The 19,986-nt window shown below is 36.3% G+C and overlaps 1 protein-coding gene across 2 annotated transcripts; it reads left to right on the forward strand.

Annotated features, from left to right (window-relative positions):
• Positions 1–2,720: 2,720 nt before the first annotated feature.
• On the forward strand, positions 2,721–12,713 carry LOC112568149. Of its 2 annotated transcripts, XM_025245279.1 has the most exons (10): positions 2,721–2,956; positions 4,798–5,118; positions 5,878–6,189; positions 6,992–7,125; positions 7,930–8,101; positions 8,444–8,692; positions 9,618–9,740; positions 11,007–11,360; positions 11,584–11,690; positions 11,884–12,713. In XM_025245279.1, exons 1-10 carry the CDS (start codon positions 2,893–2,895, stop codon positions 11,995–11,997), a joined length of 1,950 nt encoding a protein of 649 aa, XP_025101064.1. In that variant the 5' UTR covers positions 2,721–2,892; the 3' UTR covers positions 11,998–12,713. The 2 variants fall into 2 exon arrangements, with proteins under 2 accessions (XP_025101064.1, XP_025101065.1); XM_025245280.1 differs by lacking the exons at positions 4,798–5,118; positions 5,878–6,189 and having other exon boundaries at positions 2,723–2,956.
• The last annotated feature ends 7,273 nt before the right edge of the window (positions 12,714–19,986 follow it).

Consider the following 19,986-nt stretch of genomic DNA (forward strand, 5'->3'; position numbering starts at 1 on the left):
CTTACTCTATTTTTCGTTTTCTGTTTTGTTGTGTGTGTGTGTGTGCGCGCGCGCTAAAGAGTGAGTGTGTGTTCACATAAAAGCAGACTTGTGGTGAAAGGCTAGTTAATAAACAGAGAGGGGAACAGAATGAGCAAGAGGAGAAAATAACGAATGAAGGGCGAAAGGAAATTTCTCAGAGAAGTTCATCATCTCAAAGCTAGGCAACGTACACAAGGGAAATCTCGTTTACATGATTCACCACTTGTTCACTTCCCTGTCTCCTTATCTCATCCTGAACACTGTCGCGATCTGCTTAGCAGCGAAGTGTAAACATCAGGAAAATGATTCAACAGTGTCGTCTCGACCATGCAGAAAGACTGGACACACTGTGTTATTTGAATTAATCTCTCTTACTCATCAATTTAATCCCTTTGTCAGTGTTTCGCCTCGAGGTTTATGCCCTCTCTTTTTGCTTTTTTCATGTAAGTGTCAGTTATTATCAAGAGACTTTTTTCTTTCTTTTTCCTCCATAAAACATCAAATCGTTGTTACAAATGTGTTAGTTCATTAATAAAGTAGAAACGGATGTCACGAAAGACGAGTAGAATTCTTAGATCAATCCACAACAATAGTGATATCCTCGAAAAAATAAAGCCTTTGTAGGCAAAAGAATGGTCATTGAACAGTATTTGTGTTTGTGTAAAAGACTCTTATATAGACACAATTCTTAGCAGACAGACAACCACTATCTGAACAATATCAAAACACGCCGAACAATTAACTGGACATGCCTCGTTTTCCTAATTTTCCTTTTGATTCGCTTTTGTCTCTTTATCTGCTGTTTGATTCTGTTTCTCTTTCTCTATCTCATTGTATTTTTCTCTTTCACTCTCTGTAAAACAGAGAGAGAGAGATAACAGTTACTCTAGCAAAAACAGAAAAATAACTTATTTTTTTTAATTACAAGAAATTATCTAAGTTCATTTAGCAGGACTATGTTCACTTGTAAGTGGTACCCTAATTTTGTTGTTGTTGTTGTTGTTGGAAAAAACTCCACTTCATAGACATAATAAAGAAATAGTATAGTAGTAACACTGAAAAATTAAGAATTATAATAAATGTAAATGATTTCGGTGCATATAACTGTGCGTGAAGTTATTCTTAACACATATTTATTAATGCTCTTTACTGTTAGACATAGCCAGCTGCTAAGCATTCGCAGGGGAGTAACTCTGTCTATGAAGTAAAGGGCAAACACAGGTGGTCGTTCTTGTTTATGTCGAACTACGTAGAAAAAGCAACACTTTATAGCAATGATATTCAGTTCTCATACGTCCTATAGTGTTACGGTCAGGTAAGATATGAGACAGAGATATGCTAGACTGAATAATACCCTGATGAATGTGAAAATAAGAATGATAACAAACACAAAAACAAGCAAACACACCTGGTCGCACATGCTAGTACCTTAAAGTGTCACAAACAGGAGGTATGACCTGACGGACAATAAAATTATTTTATTCTCCTTGTAAAAGCATCTACGATTTTTAATAAATTGAATAATGAGTTAGATAATTATCAGACAAATTTAATTTTCTAATAATAATTTTTGCACTAAAGAGTAATAAAAGTGTGAGCATTTTAGTTATTGAAAATAATTCCCCTAAAAATGAATATAAAACGGTTTCCGGGGTCACAGTGAATGTACTTTTTAGAGAAATAAAACTATAATGATATATGTGCTGGACTGTGGGCTTACAAACTTTAGCAAGACTGCGAGCTATGTACACCGACTATCAAACATTCCTGGTTAAATTGCCTTCAGTGCACATCCACCATATGACTTACATCGACATGTATAGGAAAGCTAGTCAACATCCCTCACATCCTTATAAAGATTTATGATACCGCTCCTAACGCAGATAAATACTTCCCTGGAGAGGCGATATGGACCATTTTGTTATCTAGAGAGCTGACGATGAAAAAGTAGTAACATCAGGCGCGGACAAAGGTGTGCTTACTTCCAAATTGCCCTTGAAAAACCCCGCATGACAAAGTTCTTTTTCTTCTCTGTCTCTGCTTTAATAACCCTTTTTTAAATAACAAAAAGAGATTGTTTTCTCTCTTTCTCAGTCTCTCTGTGACTAGTATTGACTGCTTTCAATGTTGTGAAAGATGCACTAGCGTGACGTAGTACACTGTTATCACAGACGCGCTCTGTACTTCCGGGATTTTTTTCTTCCGTGTGTGTGTGGATGACACACCATATGCCTCACCCCTCTCGCTGATTCATCCTATCGGCCTCCCCAACAGTTAAATGCAAACAGCTAAAACAGAATTTAGTGAATAAAGAAAAGCTTGTCAGAAATCGGTCTGCAGCTCATATGGGCTCTAAACGCAAGAAACCCACATCATGCTGGTATATACTGTGCGCTTGTGTACATTTGTATACATCTTTATTGCATGCAACTATTTAGGGTCATTCCTTTAGCATGCTTTTTAAAAATCTTTTTCCGGCTCAAATTAATTTTTATTCCCTTATTGACATATTAAGTATCGCTGTTCATGTATTTTATTGTAGCACGTGGGCACGCAGATACATTAAGTGCACCAAAATTTTCCTTCAAGTTGAATAAAATATTTGATAAAAAAATCTGGAAAATCATTAAAAGTCGGTTGAATTTCTTCGTTGAAACTCATAAGACTATATATACTATAAATAGAACAAGGAAGTTTTTTCAACCTCTCCATGCACCACAGACCGTTAGAGGAAGGCGCCATAGTGTTGACTGCATTGCATTCTGTGTAGAGAGAGGATGTCGTGTCACCAGCAAAAGTACACAGGATATTCTAACCTTGTTATTGCAGTCATTTAGCTTCTCTGTGAGCCTTTATAAACTCTATAGAGCGATGGCTAGCTGGAGACTATGGATGCTGTGTCTTGCTGCACTACTCGTACTGGAGGGTCATTGTGGTAAGTGAGCTGCTACACTGTTTGGTGATGTGAACACTTGACTTTATTATTCACAATCACTATGCTTCAGTTCGCAATGGCAAAGATATATGAGCTTTTATTATTATCTGATTTTTGATTTTATTACATGTATATTGAAGCTTGTGATTTGCACAAATCTCTATAAACCTGCTATCAGGGGTTTTCCTTAGAGAGCACTGATGAACCTCTAGCTTGTCAACACTGTAATCTCAACACTGCCGATACACTCTCCTTTTCATAAACAACCAACTAGTTAGTGTAATTGGAAGTAAAAGCACTAAACAATCTTGTTTTGTTTAAAGCAAACATGACTTATATAACTTAAATAGTTAAATAGGGGGATGTTAGTACAAGCATTCTCATGATAAACGAACAATTCTTAGACCCACTGCTTACTAACCACTGTTTTCTCGTTTGTTTTAACGTGCTTTGTTAAAGCCTGTTTTATTCTAATGTATGACACAACTAAAGTAAAGTGTTCATATTGTTTTCCTTATGTAAAGTATGTAAGCACATCCTGATGACACAACTCAGAGTGTTCTGCAACATTTTCATTAATAAATATGTAGTCAGCGTGCAGTCGTTTTGATTGTAGTGTGACTCATTGCATTTAGGAAGCTGTTTAATTCTCTCTTCTTGGCATTAGGGATTTCTGCCTTGGTTCTTCTTGACCTGTCTGCTGCATTAGACACAGTTGATCTTTTTACCCTCCTTTAAAGATTTATCATTTTTTGTGGCACTTCTAGCATCTCCCTGCCATAGTCTGATTTTTCTCTGTATAACAGAACTTGTGTTGATAATCATCTGTCTCGTACTTCTCCACTTGTTCTTACTCACGACTATGCGACCAGTAAGATCATCAATTTATGTTCATAATGCTAACGTTCACATTTCACCTGTCTGTGTACTGACTGTCTGTGTTCGTCAGTGTTTGAATTCAGTGCAACTTGTCTTCCATCTGCTTCAATACTTTGAAGACACTAGTCCTGTCTTTTTCTTTAAACTTCTCTTTCCCTACATTCCAAGACTTGACTACGCCTCTGACAAGAGTACAGTATCTACTCTTGTCACCACAATGGATATTGTAGCCAACCAGTTGAACTCACTTTCTGTGTGTATATATATTATGTATAAAACATACATTTACATATATCTTTCTCCTTTTAAACATCTTAATTAGTCTGTCTTGCCGATATTTCTGTGTTGCATACCCTTTAACTTTTTTTTCTCGTTATTATCACCTCAGACTCGTTACAGTCTTGTGTACTTTATAGTCACTGTTCATTTCATTTGTTCACTATCATTTCTTCAAATACTTATATACTTGCATAAAACATTTTGTGTCACATATTGTAAGAGCATGCTCTTTTTCCCTTTTTTTACAGATAAGTTATATGAAATTTGTTGTGATCTCTCTTTATTCCTCCCTTCTTCTTTTTGTCTCCGATGTTATTTTTAACACAACGGTCAAACAGTAGATATAATTAGCAAATGTCTGTATGCATCCAATACCAGCTTTGACAAATCTGTAAGTAGATCCATTTACTTTGCCACAAAGTTTTAATGAGATTCAAAGATAAAAAAAGTTATTTTTTTTTAACCATGGTGAATTTAATTTTTAAATCCAAATGTTAACACTTAGAGCGATGGATGCTCAAATTGGAAGCAGAAGCTGGCAATTGAATTTTGACTTCAGCAAGTACTTTTTATGCTACTATAAAATTTTCATGAGATTTTGTGTCCTATAACTATTACAACAGCCTTGTGCATTGTGTATGTTTTTATTAAGAACATAATTGTCTTTATCATGTTGGCTGCAGGTTTAAATATCGAAGGCTGCGAAAGCGGCAGTGTGGACATTGTTGAGAACACGAGTCCCTCATTCACATGTGGCACATTCTGGAGTAATTGGTTAGAATGGCATGCTTTTAATGACTATGGTGATGAGAAAAGAACTTTTTATATTGGATTTTGCGATACAGAGAGATGTGAATTTCAAAACAACAAATTTAAATTAGGCTTAGAATCATCAAACGGCTACAAATCTGTGCTAAAGATATCAGACATCAAGAGAGACACAGCTTTTCGAATAATCTGTAAACACCAATTGACGTCGGTACAATGTAGATTGAGAATAATTGGTAAGTTGACTATTGAATAATTGTTTCTATCGTGTGTTCTCAGTCTCATTAGTTTTCATTTGATAATATGTTTTAATTTTTCACATTGCTTGTACAAACATAAATGGAGACGACGGTGAGGATACTGAGTTTTATAATCCTGCCTTAAGATAAAAATAATGATAGTGCATACAACTAAGTTTTACTTGTTAAAACACAAATAAAATCGCGATGTCGATGTGCGATTGTTTTTGTCGGAGAAAAGCACTGAATCAGACGACGAGATCAGGAAGAAAGAAAGGGAAAGAGCTAATAAATGATCCATGAAAAGGAAAACAGATTTCATACAAATATTTTTTAGCAACAATATAAAAAAGTGGTGTAGTTTTTTTTAGAATAGAGCCGTTTGCAATCTATTTTCTTAACCTCACTAAACACCGTTAATAAAAGAAGCCTAGAGGAACAGAGAGCAACAGTGAAGGTATAAATGATGCATGCTGCATAAAATGATAAAACGGAAACTCTCATATGCTTTAGAAAAAGGCATCAATCATTGCTCCTCAGTGTACCCTACCACGGGTGGTCGGAACCAATATTATCTATCAGGAATGTCAGATTCAGTGTCTTGAACCTAAATAGACATGTTAGAGCTGTCTGTCTTATATAAGCAATAACTTGGTTGTAGTGGCTGCAGCCACAACCTGTTATATCAGATTCACACTGTCTTGCATTGTTTTCAATAATTTTATACCAAAATTATCTTTATCACCCGTGCTACAGGTTTAAAGATCAGCAACTGTGTAAACGGCGATGTGGATGTTGTTGAGGACACGAGTCCATCATTCACATGTGGTACATTTAGTAGAAGTTCGCTGGTCTGGTTGACTGGTGAATTGAAAATGTTTAGGATGGGTGCTTGCGATGAGAACAGCTGTACATCTGACAACATCATGTATAAACTACGTCTAGAAAGTTCTTCATCTGCTGATTACAGTTCCGAGCTTACAATAACTAAAATCGACAGAAACTCATCTCGTCATTTACTTTGCGTCAATTACGCAGCAGTAACATGGTGCAGTTTGAGAATATTCGGTAAGTAGATTGCTAAATATGTGACATATCACTACAAAACAAGTTCTTGCTGGAACACAGCAGGTTAACTGGAACTGAAAGTCCATAATGGTTTTTTCATAACGGACTTGATGGTGATTTTAAGCGTCTAACATTTGCTCACATAGGAGACTAGATGGACATCTTTAGTATTAACAAATGTCAACTCTGGTAGATTTTGAAGAACATTTAGGAAAAAAAAATAGTTTTCATCTAAGATACATTTTGTCGTACGATGTCACTTTGACTGTCGTATGGTACTACTCTTATCAGTGTCTGTGTGTGTGTGTGTGTGTGTATTTGTGTGTTTTATTTAAGTATTTTGTTTTGCAACTAATTTAAATCCCACACATGCTCACGTACGTACGCACGAACTAACTCCTGCATCTACATCCTCCTTCTTCCCCCCACACACTCATAGGCCTACATAAACATGTTGTTATCTATGGGATAACTTAAAACCAAAACATTTGTGAGAAAATATTAGCATCATAGTAACACGAGTGTTTAAAAAATGCATAAAAATATTATACCGATTTCCTAACCTATTTACTACATTTCCATCATTACTGCTACTTAGACCTTGTTTTTGTTTTAAGCTAAAAGGTCTAACCGCTGTCACAAAAATATTAACATATAACCAATGATCATTTCTTTTAGTCAGTAGGTAATAATTATAGTGAGATATAAACAGTTTGTTTAACCTTGATATACAGTAAATGTATTTAGTCAACAAAGCATCTTCAGGTGATGGACGGTTTAAATATTTACTTTGACTTAACAGCGCCTGCTAGAATTGTTCCTGGAGACTGCAGTGTGACGATATCAAACTGGCGGGTTCAAGGGTCATGCCAAGTTGAAAACATGTTCATGTTAAACGACAATTACACCTGCACGTGGCGCGAAAACAGTGCCAGGGTAATCTATTCTAATTTATTATAAAGTAATAAAACACACTTTTACTTATAAAATTTGAATAAGATTTTGTAAAAATGCTATCGAGAAAGAAAATGTTGTGCATCCTCAACAAACACATAAACATTTAAATGGGCAACACACATGGTTGCTTTCCGATCTAGTCAATAACAAGATGTCCGTAATAACTTGTTTCTAAACTTAAAATAACAGTTGAAAAATATTCTTTCAACTTTAAAGGTCTTCAATATTATGCTTTAAAAAAAGAGAAATATTTACCTATTAAGAAGTTTAGATAAATAGAATTGGAAACTGTAAATTGAACATTAAACTGTATTTTTTTAGCTAGCATTATTTCGCATTTCTTTTCTTTATTCATATTGCTATAGTTATAAACACTCATTATGTAACGGCTTAATAAACTGTGCTTTTGTCAGTCGTATAAGTGTATGATAAACATAAAGGTTTAAGAATTTTAAAAAAATGCAGAAAAATGTATTCTTAAGAATAAATAGTCTTCTATTAAAATTGTTAAAAGAAGCAATAATAAGCCGTTTATTAAATTGTTAACTGAAAGTTTTGTGGTTGAATTGTTGTTTTTAGTTGAATGTGTCAACTGATCTGCGCTTGATTTATTGATCATTTTAAGTTTGTTTACTTTTCTTGTACCAAATAACGTTCTTGTCTGTATATCTTACTATATTTCTATGACACGCACACACTCTTGCGAGTAAAAACTTGTATAAAAGTGTGGTAATAAAATATAATTCATTTAAAAACGTTCTTTTTTTATTACAACGATTACAGATCACAGGTGATTTCCACGGTCAACAGAAATATTACAATAATTTGAATAGAGAATACTGGAAAGCAGTTTGCTCCTTTAGTAAAGTCATGCCTGTTGACCAAAAGGAGTTTACCTACAGAATTGAAATAAGTCCTGGTTCTCAGGATTTCTTCGTTGAAATTATCAACATATGTAAGATATTTTATATTCTTTAAATATGTCCTTAATTGTAATATTTATTTTTTTCTGTTTAAAACAGGTTGTTAGGACTATTCACACAATTGATTTATTGTTACAAAACTAATAAACGATGAAAAATACAATAAAATATTTATTTTCTAATGCAGGGTCACCTTACTATATCTGAGAGACAGTAGAATCTTCTGTTAAAAACTTGTTTATGTACAGTAACCGATGCTAAACGTTGACTATTATTTTACGCTCGTTCTCGAAATACCAGATGTGTCTGGTGTGTTAAAACTTTATGTATATTTATTCATGCATTTAGAGATAACATATATATATATTGTGCAGTACCTCCAAATAAACCTGAGTACAACTGTACAGACAATGTTACTGAGGGATCCAATGTTACCTGCATCTGTACCTCCTTAAACATGGGCAACCCACCAGCAAACTTGTCTTGGGATGGAAAGACTGATGGAATATTACTTCTCCAAGATGTTCAGAGAGAAAATGACAACAGCAAATATACATGTCGTCTGACATGGGGTCCTAATGGGTTTATTAACCATACAATTGTTTACACCCTGAGAGTAGTAGGTAAGTACATTGTTTGTTATCCATGCAGTCTTATCAGTGGTCAAAGACTGTTCAGCGTATTGTGTAGTGCAAAAATGTTCAGTGTGTCGTATTTTTTAGGAAGTAAACTAACTTTTGTTAGGCTAATATTTCAGAGATTTAAAAATAAAACACATACATTTATCTGCACAAAAACATAGACACATAGAAGCACACATGTACATACGCTTAACGTTTGCCAACAAGTGCACCAATATTTATATATAATAAACTCTAGTCATCTTATGGTTAGTGTCAGTAGTGTTAATATAAATGACAGATTGTATTGGCTGTATTAGCGTATAGATTACACTTTCATTGTTTGTTATTGTGTCTATATAGCTACATTTCCGCAGCGTTTTTATCTTCTGGGAAAATTATTTCGCAGATACATATGCGACTGTATACATTAAATTATGAATCACAAAAATGATACAAGAATAAAGTGACTAAATGATGATGGATTTTAGCAAAAAGGAAACTTGAGAATTTTGTTTAGTTTACGTAATGACTGTGGTAATCAATGAAGTCATGAAGCAAACTTTGCCTGAACATAAATGTAATGTTTTCATTATAAGATTTTAGAAAAATTAGTCGATCCCTTTTATTGAGAAATTGCGAACAAAACAGAAACGGTTATGCTTAATAATAGTAATAAAAGTTTGATAGAAACACAGGCTATATATATATATATAGTGACGTGCGTGTATGTGCGCGTTCGAAAGCTTTTTATGTATTTATTAACTTATCGCAATTAGTACCAATTACAGAAGAAAATAACTTAATTTTTATTATACATTGTGGAACAAAATTTGAATAAGATTTTGTTAAATCCTGAGTTTATTATAAAATCAAAAATTTATTTATTTTATACTTCTGTGTGGATATATTGGCCTTATTGTTACAGGAAAAGAACAGACATCAGCAGCAAACGTAAAGGCATGGATGATTGGTGGTATTGTTGCCGCAGTTATGCTAATCACCATCATTGGAACACTCATTACTATCTTTATAGTTAAACGGCAAAAAGGTTTGAGTGATTACTGTTCTATTAGATAGTTCTCAAGACCCCAATTTTAGAGCAGCATTATAGTTTTGATAATGATTGTTTCTGGACCAAATGACTCAAATGGATTCGGGGAAATCTACTTTTTATGTCATATGTTTCAATATGTCTTTCTCCTGATATACCTGACACATATTAATACTAAGTAATTTTAAAGCAATTGCTATAAAGTAAAATATACTGCACATTGGTTTTATATTATTGATTATATTTTAATTTACCTTTTTTTCACGTTCTCCTTCTGTCTTTCGTACAAAGCTACTTTATTTGCTTTTTAATTTTTTCAGTATAAATATTCTTAGCTATAACTGTCAGGTGGTTTATCTTCCTGTCTTTAACATTTCAAAATTCTGTCTATTAATGTGTTAATGCCTTTTTTGCAGTTTTTTTTAGTAATTTTTAGTAGCGTAGGTCTATCAATAAATTCCATTGCCTTCTACAGTACGCTTACTAGCAACCCTTGTTAGAGTCTAGTATCTCTAAACTTTTTCCATGTCGTACATTTTAAATAATTTATCTTTTTGTTAAATGGGCTTAGATTTTTGGTAACACGATTCTGTTAAAGACTGATAATGAACCCTAAAACAGAATTGTTAGTGATATCCTTCTTTGTTTATATTTTCTTCAATATACTGCAGCAGATCGATTAGAATATCAAAAACTGGTGAAATTGTCACCATTGAAAAGTCATGAAGTTTTTTTTCATAATTTTTTTAATGAAGTTTGGTAAGTACAGTAATTAGTTTCTGATTGTTCAAAGATTCGACATAAAGTTGTTCCCAGAGGATAGTAAGTCGTAAGAGCTCCGATCTGAGTGAGAAAGGAACTGCACGGAATAGAAATATGGACACATATTTTATTATCAGAATAATTGAATTTTAGATTTGTTTAAACTTACCAGTGACAACAACGACGGTAATCTCTATGTAAGTATCTCGTTTTTACAAACATTGTTCTCTGGTAGCAAACTCGTTACTAAGTAATTAATGACGAATGAAAACATGTGAATTAGATAACAGTGCTAGTTTGCGTTTATGAAGATATTTCCATGCAGGGTCCTCGTCTCTAAAAATATCTACATTTATAAAATAATTAACATTAATGACGCAGTTAACACCCCAGACGTCGTTGACGAAAGCTTTTCTCAAATTTCTTTGAGATATCAGATATTTATAATCCTTCTTTGTAGAATGTTACAAGATTAAGAAATTGTACTTTTGATTTTTTCAGGAACGATTTGTAAAGGAAAGATAAACCTGAGATTTTGGCCTTGTGCTAGTTACTTCTGCCATCGAAAGAAGCGATTATCTCAGTCCCGTGACGTCGTCAACAGCTCACAGACCCCCATCATACGTCACGCCGCTCCTTCTGGAGACCTGTATACCGTCGTTATGACAACGACCTCTGGTCAGGTCGAGGATGAATATGTGACACTAAGCCAAACAACTGAAAACACAGAGATTGATAAGGTCTGTAATCCCCAGGAAAGCCAAGATATGGCCCAGATGACTGAATCAAGGACGAGACCAACACTTCAGTCGCAGAGAACAACAGCTTGGGGAAGAAATTTCAGTGATTTAACAGGTGACATGATCTTCTCCGACATTATAAAAAATCGAAAACTTGAGAAATTATGACATAAAAAAAAAGACTTAATATGTAAAGATTTAACACAGATATTTGGCTTATCAAAAGTCCATAAGTAATGTTTGACATCATTTGAAGAGTAACAAAAATTAGTGTGACACAACATTGCAACTGCATATGTATATATAGACTATACTTCATTTTAATGTCTTAATTTCAGGAACTTGCTATATGAATGTCACTGAAGTGCCCACCGACTCTGGTCTGGGTGTGTACCATATAGTTCCCTGGGCTGTAGTGCCTACACAACACCAGCCTGACACTGGGGTACGATTTTTAATGACTTGTAAGAATCATTTTAATGTTATTTGCAAAAGTAATATTTTTATCTCAACTATTTCTTTAACCCCAAAGTATCATGTTGGCATTTCCCATATATCACACATAAGGGAGGAGGTTACTATTTACAACGTTTTTAATTTAGTTTAGGACATGTCAGAAAACTGTTATATTATAACAGGTCTATTCTGAAGCAGTCATATCAGAAGAGGAATACAATGTCCTTCAGTTCCAAGAGGACCGCACTAGACAAGAAGATCATGCAGATATCTACCATCGCATTCAACATTCATAGTGTCTACCTCTTCACACATGTTAAAAACCCAAAGACAGTAACTTCAGTATAACGAAATTATTTTATGAGATTTAAAAGAAACCGCGTTCTGTCGAGTTTTCAAAGAAATCTCTTATGGTGTCACATGTTTACCACATGCCAAAACATTTGGCTACAGTAATCCTGACTTACTTAAGGTGTAAATATTCTTTTGCTGTTTTGTTCACTAATTGAACTGTTCTTCAAACTAGCTCACACTCTGAGATGTATGTTAGTCTCAAAAGCACTATAGAACGATAATGTGTAACATAAGCAAGGCATACTCACGTTTTAGAATAGAAATATCAGAGATAAATAGTTGTATAGATTTGGGTTTATAGACAGAGTGTAGACACTTGTTGTAGCCAATGTTTTTACAGGAGTGAAAGATAAGTTTTTGACTCCTTCTCTCTAGCATCCCTCACGGCTGCAATTTGCCTTTTAATTTCATTACCATTTATGTATATATGTGTCGTTTATGTATCTATCTCAATCTTACTTTTGTCCTTCTGTCTTTAACTTCTCTCTCTCTCTCTCTCTTTCTTTCTCTTTCTCTTTCTCTGCCTTGCTAGTATCATTAAAAAGAAAGGTCTTGCTTTTACTTGTAAAGAATGTGATCAAAAAGGTCCTTCTTTTTCTGTAGATAGCAGCAACAATCTGTACATTCACAACTATTTCAAATAATTTAATAAATGAATGTAAAGCTGCATGTTGTAATATAACAGAGAATGCCCAATATGGATATTGGCAGGTTTTGTCTAAAGTTGTGAATCACTAAACTGGCATCAATAGTGTCACGGACCATCCACTGACATGCGCATTCTTTTCACAAACCAAAATATCCTGATCGCTTGAGGGTGGGCGTACCCTCTTAGAGGCACGAATAATTATTCAATTCAAATAAAATGTCAATTGAAACAAAGGCAAAATATCCACACTGATAGATTCACTCCTTCATTCGCCACACAAGATATATTACCAATATATTATCATCCATCCCACGTACTGTTAAAGTTAACAATAAAATCGACTCCCACAAATATTGTCACCGATGAAGAACACAATGTTCGCTCCCGATGAAACATCAACCTCTTATATTACAGTCTTTGAGACCCTCCAAGTCCTCTAATCCAATTAGTCCCACTGATCTTCTTTCCACGAAGTCTATTTATTATTGAAAATAAATGGTTTTTCACAGTACCCACAGTTTACAAGCGGAACGTCTCGGTCTTGCGCATGCGGCCGCCTCCTAGATGTTTGGCAGGATGATGTTAGATTCGCTGAAGGCCGGGAGGAAACCTTTCCTCCACCGGCGCTTACTCTCAGGCTGTGAAGAACTGTCCCTTCCAGGCGACAGATGGAAGTCGGTGCCCCAGTCTTGCACCAAGTTTTTCTGTTCTTTTCTCGCTGATACCAGTGTTTGGTTTCTTGACCCCGCCAAGAAACTGTACTGCGGGATGCCCAAGCCACAGAGCTCCCCCACGGTGCGGACACGGACTACAGTGACTCACGACCTGTGAAGTACATCCACCTGTAGTTTACCCACGGTATTACTTTCCGTAATACTTTTTCCGCTGTCGCAGCAGTTGCGAGAAAGTCCCGAGAAAAATCCACCAGCTCTCACTTTTGTTCCGCCGTCTGCTCTCTGCTTTCCGTTTTTGTTTTTTTTTTCTCTAACGTTATTTTCTCTATATTTTACGTCACCTTATTTTGACGTCCCAGTTTGCGTCATTTGCTCAAGGGCAAACAACTTCCAGCCCACTACGCTAAATCAGATCAACCACGGTTGTCGATCTTCCCTCCTAACCCCCTCTACTAAGTACTTATCCGTTACATTCCTCCCCTCCTGAAAAAAAAAGAATGAAAAAATCAATTTAAGAATTTTTCTTTCTTTCACTTCTACGGGATAAATTGGTCCCACTCCACCCGGGATAGATTGTCAGCGAGAAGATTCTCTGTTCCCTTAATCGTCTCAACTGAAAACTGAAACTCTTGAAGAGCTAGCATCCATTGAAATAAGCCTTTTGTGGTTTAAAAGGCTGTTCCTTTGATAGTTTCTACAAAAAACTGGAATTCTTGTAATGCTAATGTCCGTCTTTTCTTCTTTCCTTTTTCCCAGTTGACTTCTCAGATACACTTTCCTTGCTTTTCCCTCATCGTATGTTTGTTCAAGTTCCCTGACTTGTTTTATCAAATCTTTCTCTGCCCCATCATACTTGTTAGCTGATTTCTCCGCTTCTAATGTTTTCTCCAGGTTCCTAAGACGCAGCTGGACATTTTCTAAGGTAGATTTAGTTTCCATGTGAGCAGCTCTTTCTGCCTCGAATTTTTCCTCCAGCGATTTCACTCGTGTGATGATATTCTCAAGATCTTTGCTATCTCTTTTCTCATTTCCACTCGTGGAATCTTTGTGTTTATGATTGGGACACTCCTTGGCGATGTGTCCAAATTCTTCACAGGTGTAACATTGGCGCGATGATGTCCATCGATGCCGATTGCCAGAAGATGTTGTTTCTTTCTGAGCTACTTGCATTTCTCTTTGTGACATACTCTGGTTCTTCCTTCTCAGTATGAATTTATTGGGTCCTAAATATTGAGCTCTCTGGTAGAGACAGTTCCGGGCAATGTGACCATAACGTCCACAATTGTAGCATTGCCTCCGGGAAGTCCCTAGTGTGTTGGCGCACACTCTGGCAATATGTCCGAATCCCTTACATGCGTAACATTTGATCTTCCTACTGAAATTTGGAGACCTCTTCTCTGGTGTATACCGAGCTCTTGGGAAATAATCGTGACACCGTGTGCTGTCGTCACGCGGCCCGTTCTTACGAGGTGATCGCGGGCCCTCACCTGCACCCTGGCTCACAGCGGCGAACTCCTGACCGTCATTTTGTTCGGCCTCAGCTTCTCTTTCGTTAGCTGCCCTTTCAGCTTCAGCTTCTCTTTCTAATCTGTCTGCTGTTATCACTCTTGATAATCTTTCTGCTTGTAGCCTAAGTCTTTCTAACTCAAACTCCCTTTCTCTCTCTCTTTCCCTTTCTTCTCTTTCGGCTGCCCATTCCGCTTTTGTTGCTGCCCATTCTCTCTCTCTTGTTCCTCGTCGAACCTCTCAAGACACTGTTTGACGTATTGTTCCAGGGCACTGTTAGTATAACCCAGTTCCTGACCCTGGGCTATGAAGCTATCTATATCCGGGAATTCCATGTCTCCCAAGAACAATTTAAAGAAATGTACCCTACGATGGCAAAACACGAGTAGTCAAAATAATCCACCAGATACAGTACTAATAATACCTTTTGTACAATATTTGTAAACCACCTCGCCTAGTACCGCCTCACCCTAAAGCGATCACGTCGGGGGTCACCAAGATGTCACGGACCATCCACTGACATGCGCATTCTTTTCACAAACCAAAATATCCTGATCGCTTGAGGGTGGGCGTACCCTCTTAGAGGCACGAATAATTATTCAATTCAAATAAAATGTCAATTGAAACAAAGGCAAAATATCCACACTGATAGATTCACTCCTTCATTCGCCACACAAGATATATTACCAATATATTATCATCCATCCCACGTACTGTTAAAGTTAACAATAAAATCGACTCCCACAAATATTGTCACCGATGAAGAACACAATGTTCGCTCCCGATGAAACATCAACCTCTTATATTACAGTCTTTGAGACCCTCCCAAGTCCTCTAATCCAATTAGTCCCACTGATCTTCTTTCCACGAAGTCTATTTATTATTGAAAATAAATGGTTTTTCACAGTACCCACAGTTTACAAGCGGAACGTCTCGGTCTTGCGCATGCGGCCGCCTCCTAGATGTTTGGCCGGATGATGTTAGATTCGCTGAAGGCCGGGAGGAAACCTTTCCTCCACCGGCGCTTACTCTCAGGCTGTGAAGAACTGTCCCTTCCAGGCGACAGATGGAAGTCGGTGCCCCAGTCTTGCACCAAGTTTTTCTGTTCTTTTCTCGCTGATACCAGTGTTTGGTTTCTTGACCCCGCCAAGAAACTGTACTGCGGGATGCCCAAGCCACAGAGCTCCCCCACGGTGCGGACACGGACTACAGTGACTCACGACCTGTGAAGTACATCCACCTGTAGTTTACCCACGGTATTACTTTCCGTAATACTTTTTCCGCTGTCGCAGCAGTTGCGAGAAAGTCCCGAGAAAAATCCACCAGCTCTCACTTTTGTTCCGCCGTCTGCTCTCTGCTTTCCGTTTTTGTTTTTTTTTTCTCTAACGTTATTTTTCTCTATATTTTACGTCACCTTATTTTGACGTCCCAGTTTGCGTCATTTGCTCAAGGGCAAACAACTTCCAGCCCACTACGCTAAATCAGATCAACCACGGTTGTCGATCTTCCCTCCTAACCCCCTCTACTAAGTACTTATCCGTTACAAATAGAATGCAGTGATTATTTGTTACATGTTTCAACACTGCTCAGTTTCGCTCTTACCGGAAGTTTGTGACAGGTCTTAAATGTGTTACATCCACTTAGTCTAATGTCTGCTCCATAGCAACAGCCATCCCAGCAGAGACACTCGTTTAATAATCTAGCCAGCAATTCTTAACATGAAGAACAACGGAAATGCACTCGTACAAGGACGGAAATTAATATCTTCTTAAAGCTAATAGCTCTAGACAAGTGATTTGACATAGCTGTAAAACTGATTTATTCATATTCTGTCTTGAAGTCTTCAATTTAGTTACCACCATTGAAATCTGACTTTTTTGTATTTTAGTATTACATGCAAAAAGACCTGCGACTTTGTAATGAGTTTTTTTTCTCTTTTTTCGCAGTTTTAAAATGATTGAACACTTGTGGTTAAATATTTGCCTTAAAACACAGCACAGCTTCTCAATCAAAAATGTGTTTCAGGAATAAAAAAGTCTGTCATTTGCCACTTAATTGTGCCTCACTCTCTCTCAGTGTGTTTCTTTCTTTATCTTAGTCACTTTGTGATGCAATGTAGTAAACATAAGCTTATGTTGTAAGAAGTGATATAAATAGACACAGTGACATTTATTCGTAGGCTATCAGTAATATTAATGCAATAAATGATTTTTTGAATAACAATTTCTGTTAACATTCATAGCTAATCACATTCCCTATCCTGTCTGTCTCTATCTGTCTATCCCTCTCTCGTCCCTCCTTCTGCCTATCTCGCTTTATCCTTCTCTCCCTTCCTATAACTACATCTCTCATTCTTACTCTATATAACATTGTGCATTCGAAAGTTAACGACCAGTGGCGCACCAGTGTAATTGTTTTTAAAACTCGGAGCTAAGCGATGGGCACAATGTCATCTGAATACAGAAAATGTAGGTTATCAGTAATATTAATGCAATGTAGGAGAAGCGCGCATCAGAAAGTGCGATGCTTCGGTCAGTTATAACCTTATAATGTAGGTGTTTGTTTTTATTTCTTTGCTTGAGAGAATCGTGATGCTTGTGCACGAGCGCCCATGTGTGTGTGTGTGCATGCTATTGTTCATGTGTAAAGTTTGTGTGTGTGTGGCTAAGCTTCTTTCGAAATCTCTTGACAACACCCAATAAAGAGGCTTAGCTCTCTACTTCGTATGTAAATACATTCATGTCGTTTCTAGATATTTATTGCTATGACTGACTCTCTTGCTTTCTCACTCGCTCTGTTTCTCTTTTCAAATTTGTGTTTGTGTGAGCGTGTGTATGTGTGTGTTCAAGTGTGTGCTGAGATAAAAATACACTTGTGGCAAAAGGTTAGTCTATAAAAAGAGATGTAACTAGAAAGAGAGAAGAGAAATGGCTGTAAAATGCTAAAGCAAAAGGAGTTTTCTTAGAGATGTTAATCATATCACAGCTACACAATGTACACAAAAGAAGTCAGACACAAGTAGATGACACACCACTTTCTCTTCTTCCCTCACGCTATCTCAAGCTGCACACTGTCGGCCTGTTCTCAGCAGCCAAGTGTGAACACCCGGAACAGGATTTGACCCGGTCGTCCTGACCCTTGAAAAGGCTTCACAGACCGTTGTTACTTAAATTAGTCTCGCCTTCTTACTCACACATCCAAGCCCTTTGTCAGTGCTTCCCCTCGAGTGTTTTGACCTCTCTTTCTGTCTTTGATGTGAGTCTTCCTACTTCTCAACGACCTTTCACCTCTTTATCTCTCACCTCCAGAAGACATCTAATTGTCGGTGCAAATATGTTTGTTAAATAAACAAGTGAAAAAGGTCGCAAAGAAATAAAAATGGGAGTCTTTGATCAAAACACAGAAATTCCTATTCCTATAAAAAAATGAGTCTTTGTAAGCAGAAGAAAAGTAGAATTTAACTGTTACTTGAAAGAAGGCACATTAAGCAGTATTTGCGCTGCTAACAGGCAAATGTTCAGAGTAAATAAACACTCACTATCTGAGCAACATCAAAACACGGCCTACACCTTCCTGCCTTCCTTTGAACACTGATTTTTCTTTCCTTTATGATAATCTTTTTTTCTCTTTACCTATTCTTCGCCTACGTTTTTCTGGTTTTTGCTCTATAATTTTTTTCTTTCTCTTTCTTTCTCACACACATATAGCAATTAAGAGATAACAGAACACACACTAAAACAGGAAACTGACTCATTTGGTTATTTACAAGCTTAAGTGCATTTGAGAGGATTTATTTCTGCATGTAAGTGGCATCGGCCTCTTTCCTTTGGAAAATAAGCTGTACGTGAATATTTTAGTTTCTTTTGCTTTCACAATTATAACAATAAAACAGAAAAATATTTTTAAAAAATAATAAATTAAGGGTTGTATCAATTTAAACGACTTTCGGTTAAATTATACTTAACACGTATTTACTACAAATTTTCTTGTCGGAGATATCGAGAGGCTAAACTTTCGCAGGGAAGGAACTCTGTTTGAGGAACGCAAAGGGCAAACACAGGTGGTCGTTCTTGTTAAAAGATAACCGAGTAACATCGAACTACGTAGAGAAAGTAACACTTTGTACCTTTGTTCACAAACCGTATCGTATTGTGTTCAGGTCAGATGAGAGACAGAGATGTGCCAGATTAAGAAATATCTTTTATTTGAAAATAAGAATGCTCCTCACTTGGTCACATGCGCATACAGATACTAAAAGAATTTTTGTGAGCAATATTTGCAGTTACTTTAGGCGACCTTTTTCGTCTGAAATTTTCTAATTGTAAGTTGTTTTTTTAAAAAATCAGACGTATGGTGTTAAAGACATCTTCTATTTACTTAAATTTAGTTAGTTTAGTCTTTGTTACTCTTCAAGGATCATTGGGCCGCGTTTACTTAGTCACTGTGATTAAAGATCCTTAAAATGAAAAAGGCAAAAATGTTAGCCGTTTTGATTAAATTATTCTTGGTTAATGTAAACTGTCTCTTTTAACCCTTATTACGACCCTCACCCGTATATCTTCCACTCTCACCGAATCTTTCTAAAATTTACATCCTTTTTTTTTTTTTTTTAGTCTTTCTCTCTTTTGTTTGCTTGTGCGTGTGTGGGTGTTTTAGATAAAGAGAGAGTGTGTGTGTATGTGAACGCGCGTGGGTGTGTTCGTGCTGTGGTGTGTGTACACGCGTAGTTCTGTGCTTGTTTGGCTGTAGGCCTATGACACATAGATATTTACACATTGCTTAAAGCACTTTTCAACATCGCATATCTCTAGCTGTCACTTGATCTGACCTTAAAATAATTCGCTGTGTGAGAAATACAGACTATTTTTTTCTACAAAGACGATTTCTTTGTCTACTGCACACTCACATTCATCAAAAGTAACCTAATGTTGGTTTAATATGAGATGTTATAGGTTACATGTTCAAGCTAACCTCAATTTCACAATCTTTTGCCCTAAAATTAGTCTAGTGACCAGGTTACTTCGCCTTTTGAAGATGACTGATGTTTGTATGCAACAAATTATTTCTTTCTATGGTATAGGCTGATGATATACTTTGGTGTA

The sequence above is a fragment of the Pomacea canaliculata genome, linkage group LG7 (assembly GCF_003073045.1).
Source record: "Pomacea canaliculata isolate SZHN2017 linkage group LG7, ASM307304v1, whole genome shotgun sequence".
NCBI lineage: Eukaryota > Metazoa > Mollusca > Gastropoda > Architaenioglossa > Ampullariidae > Pomacea > Pomacea canaliculata.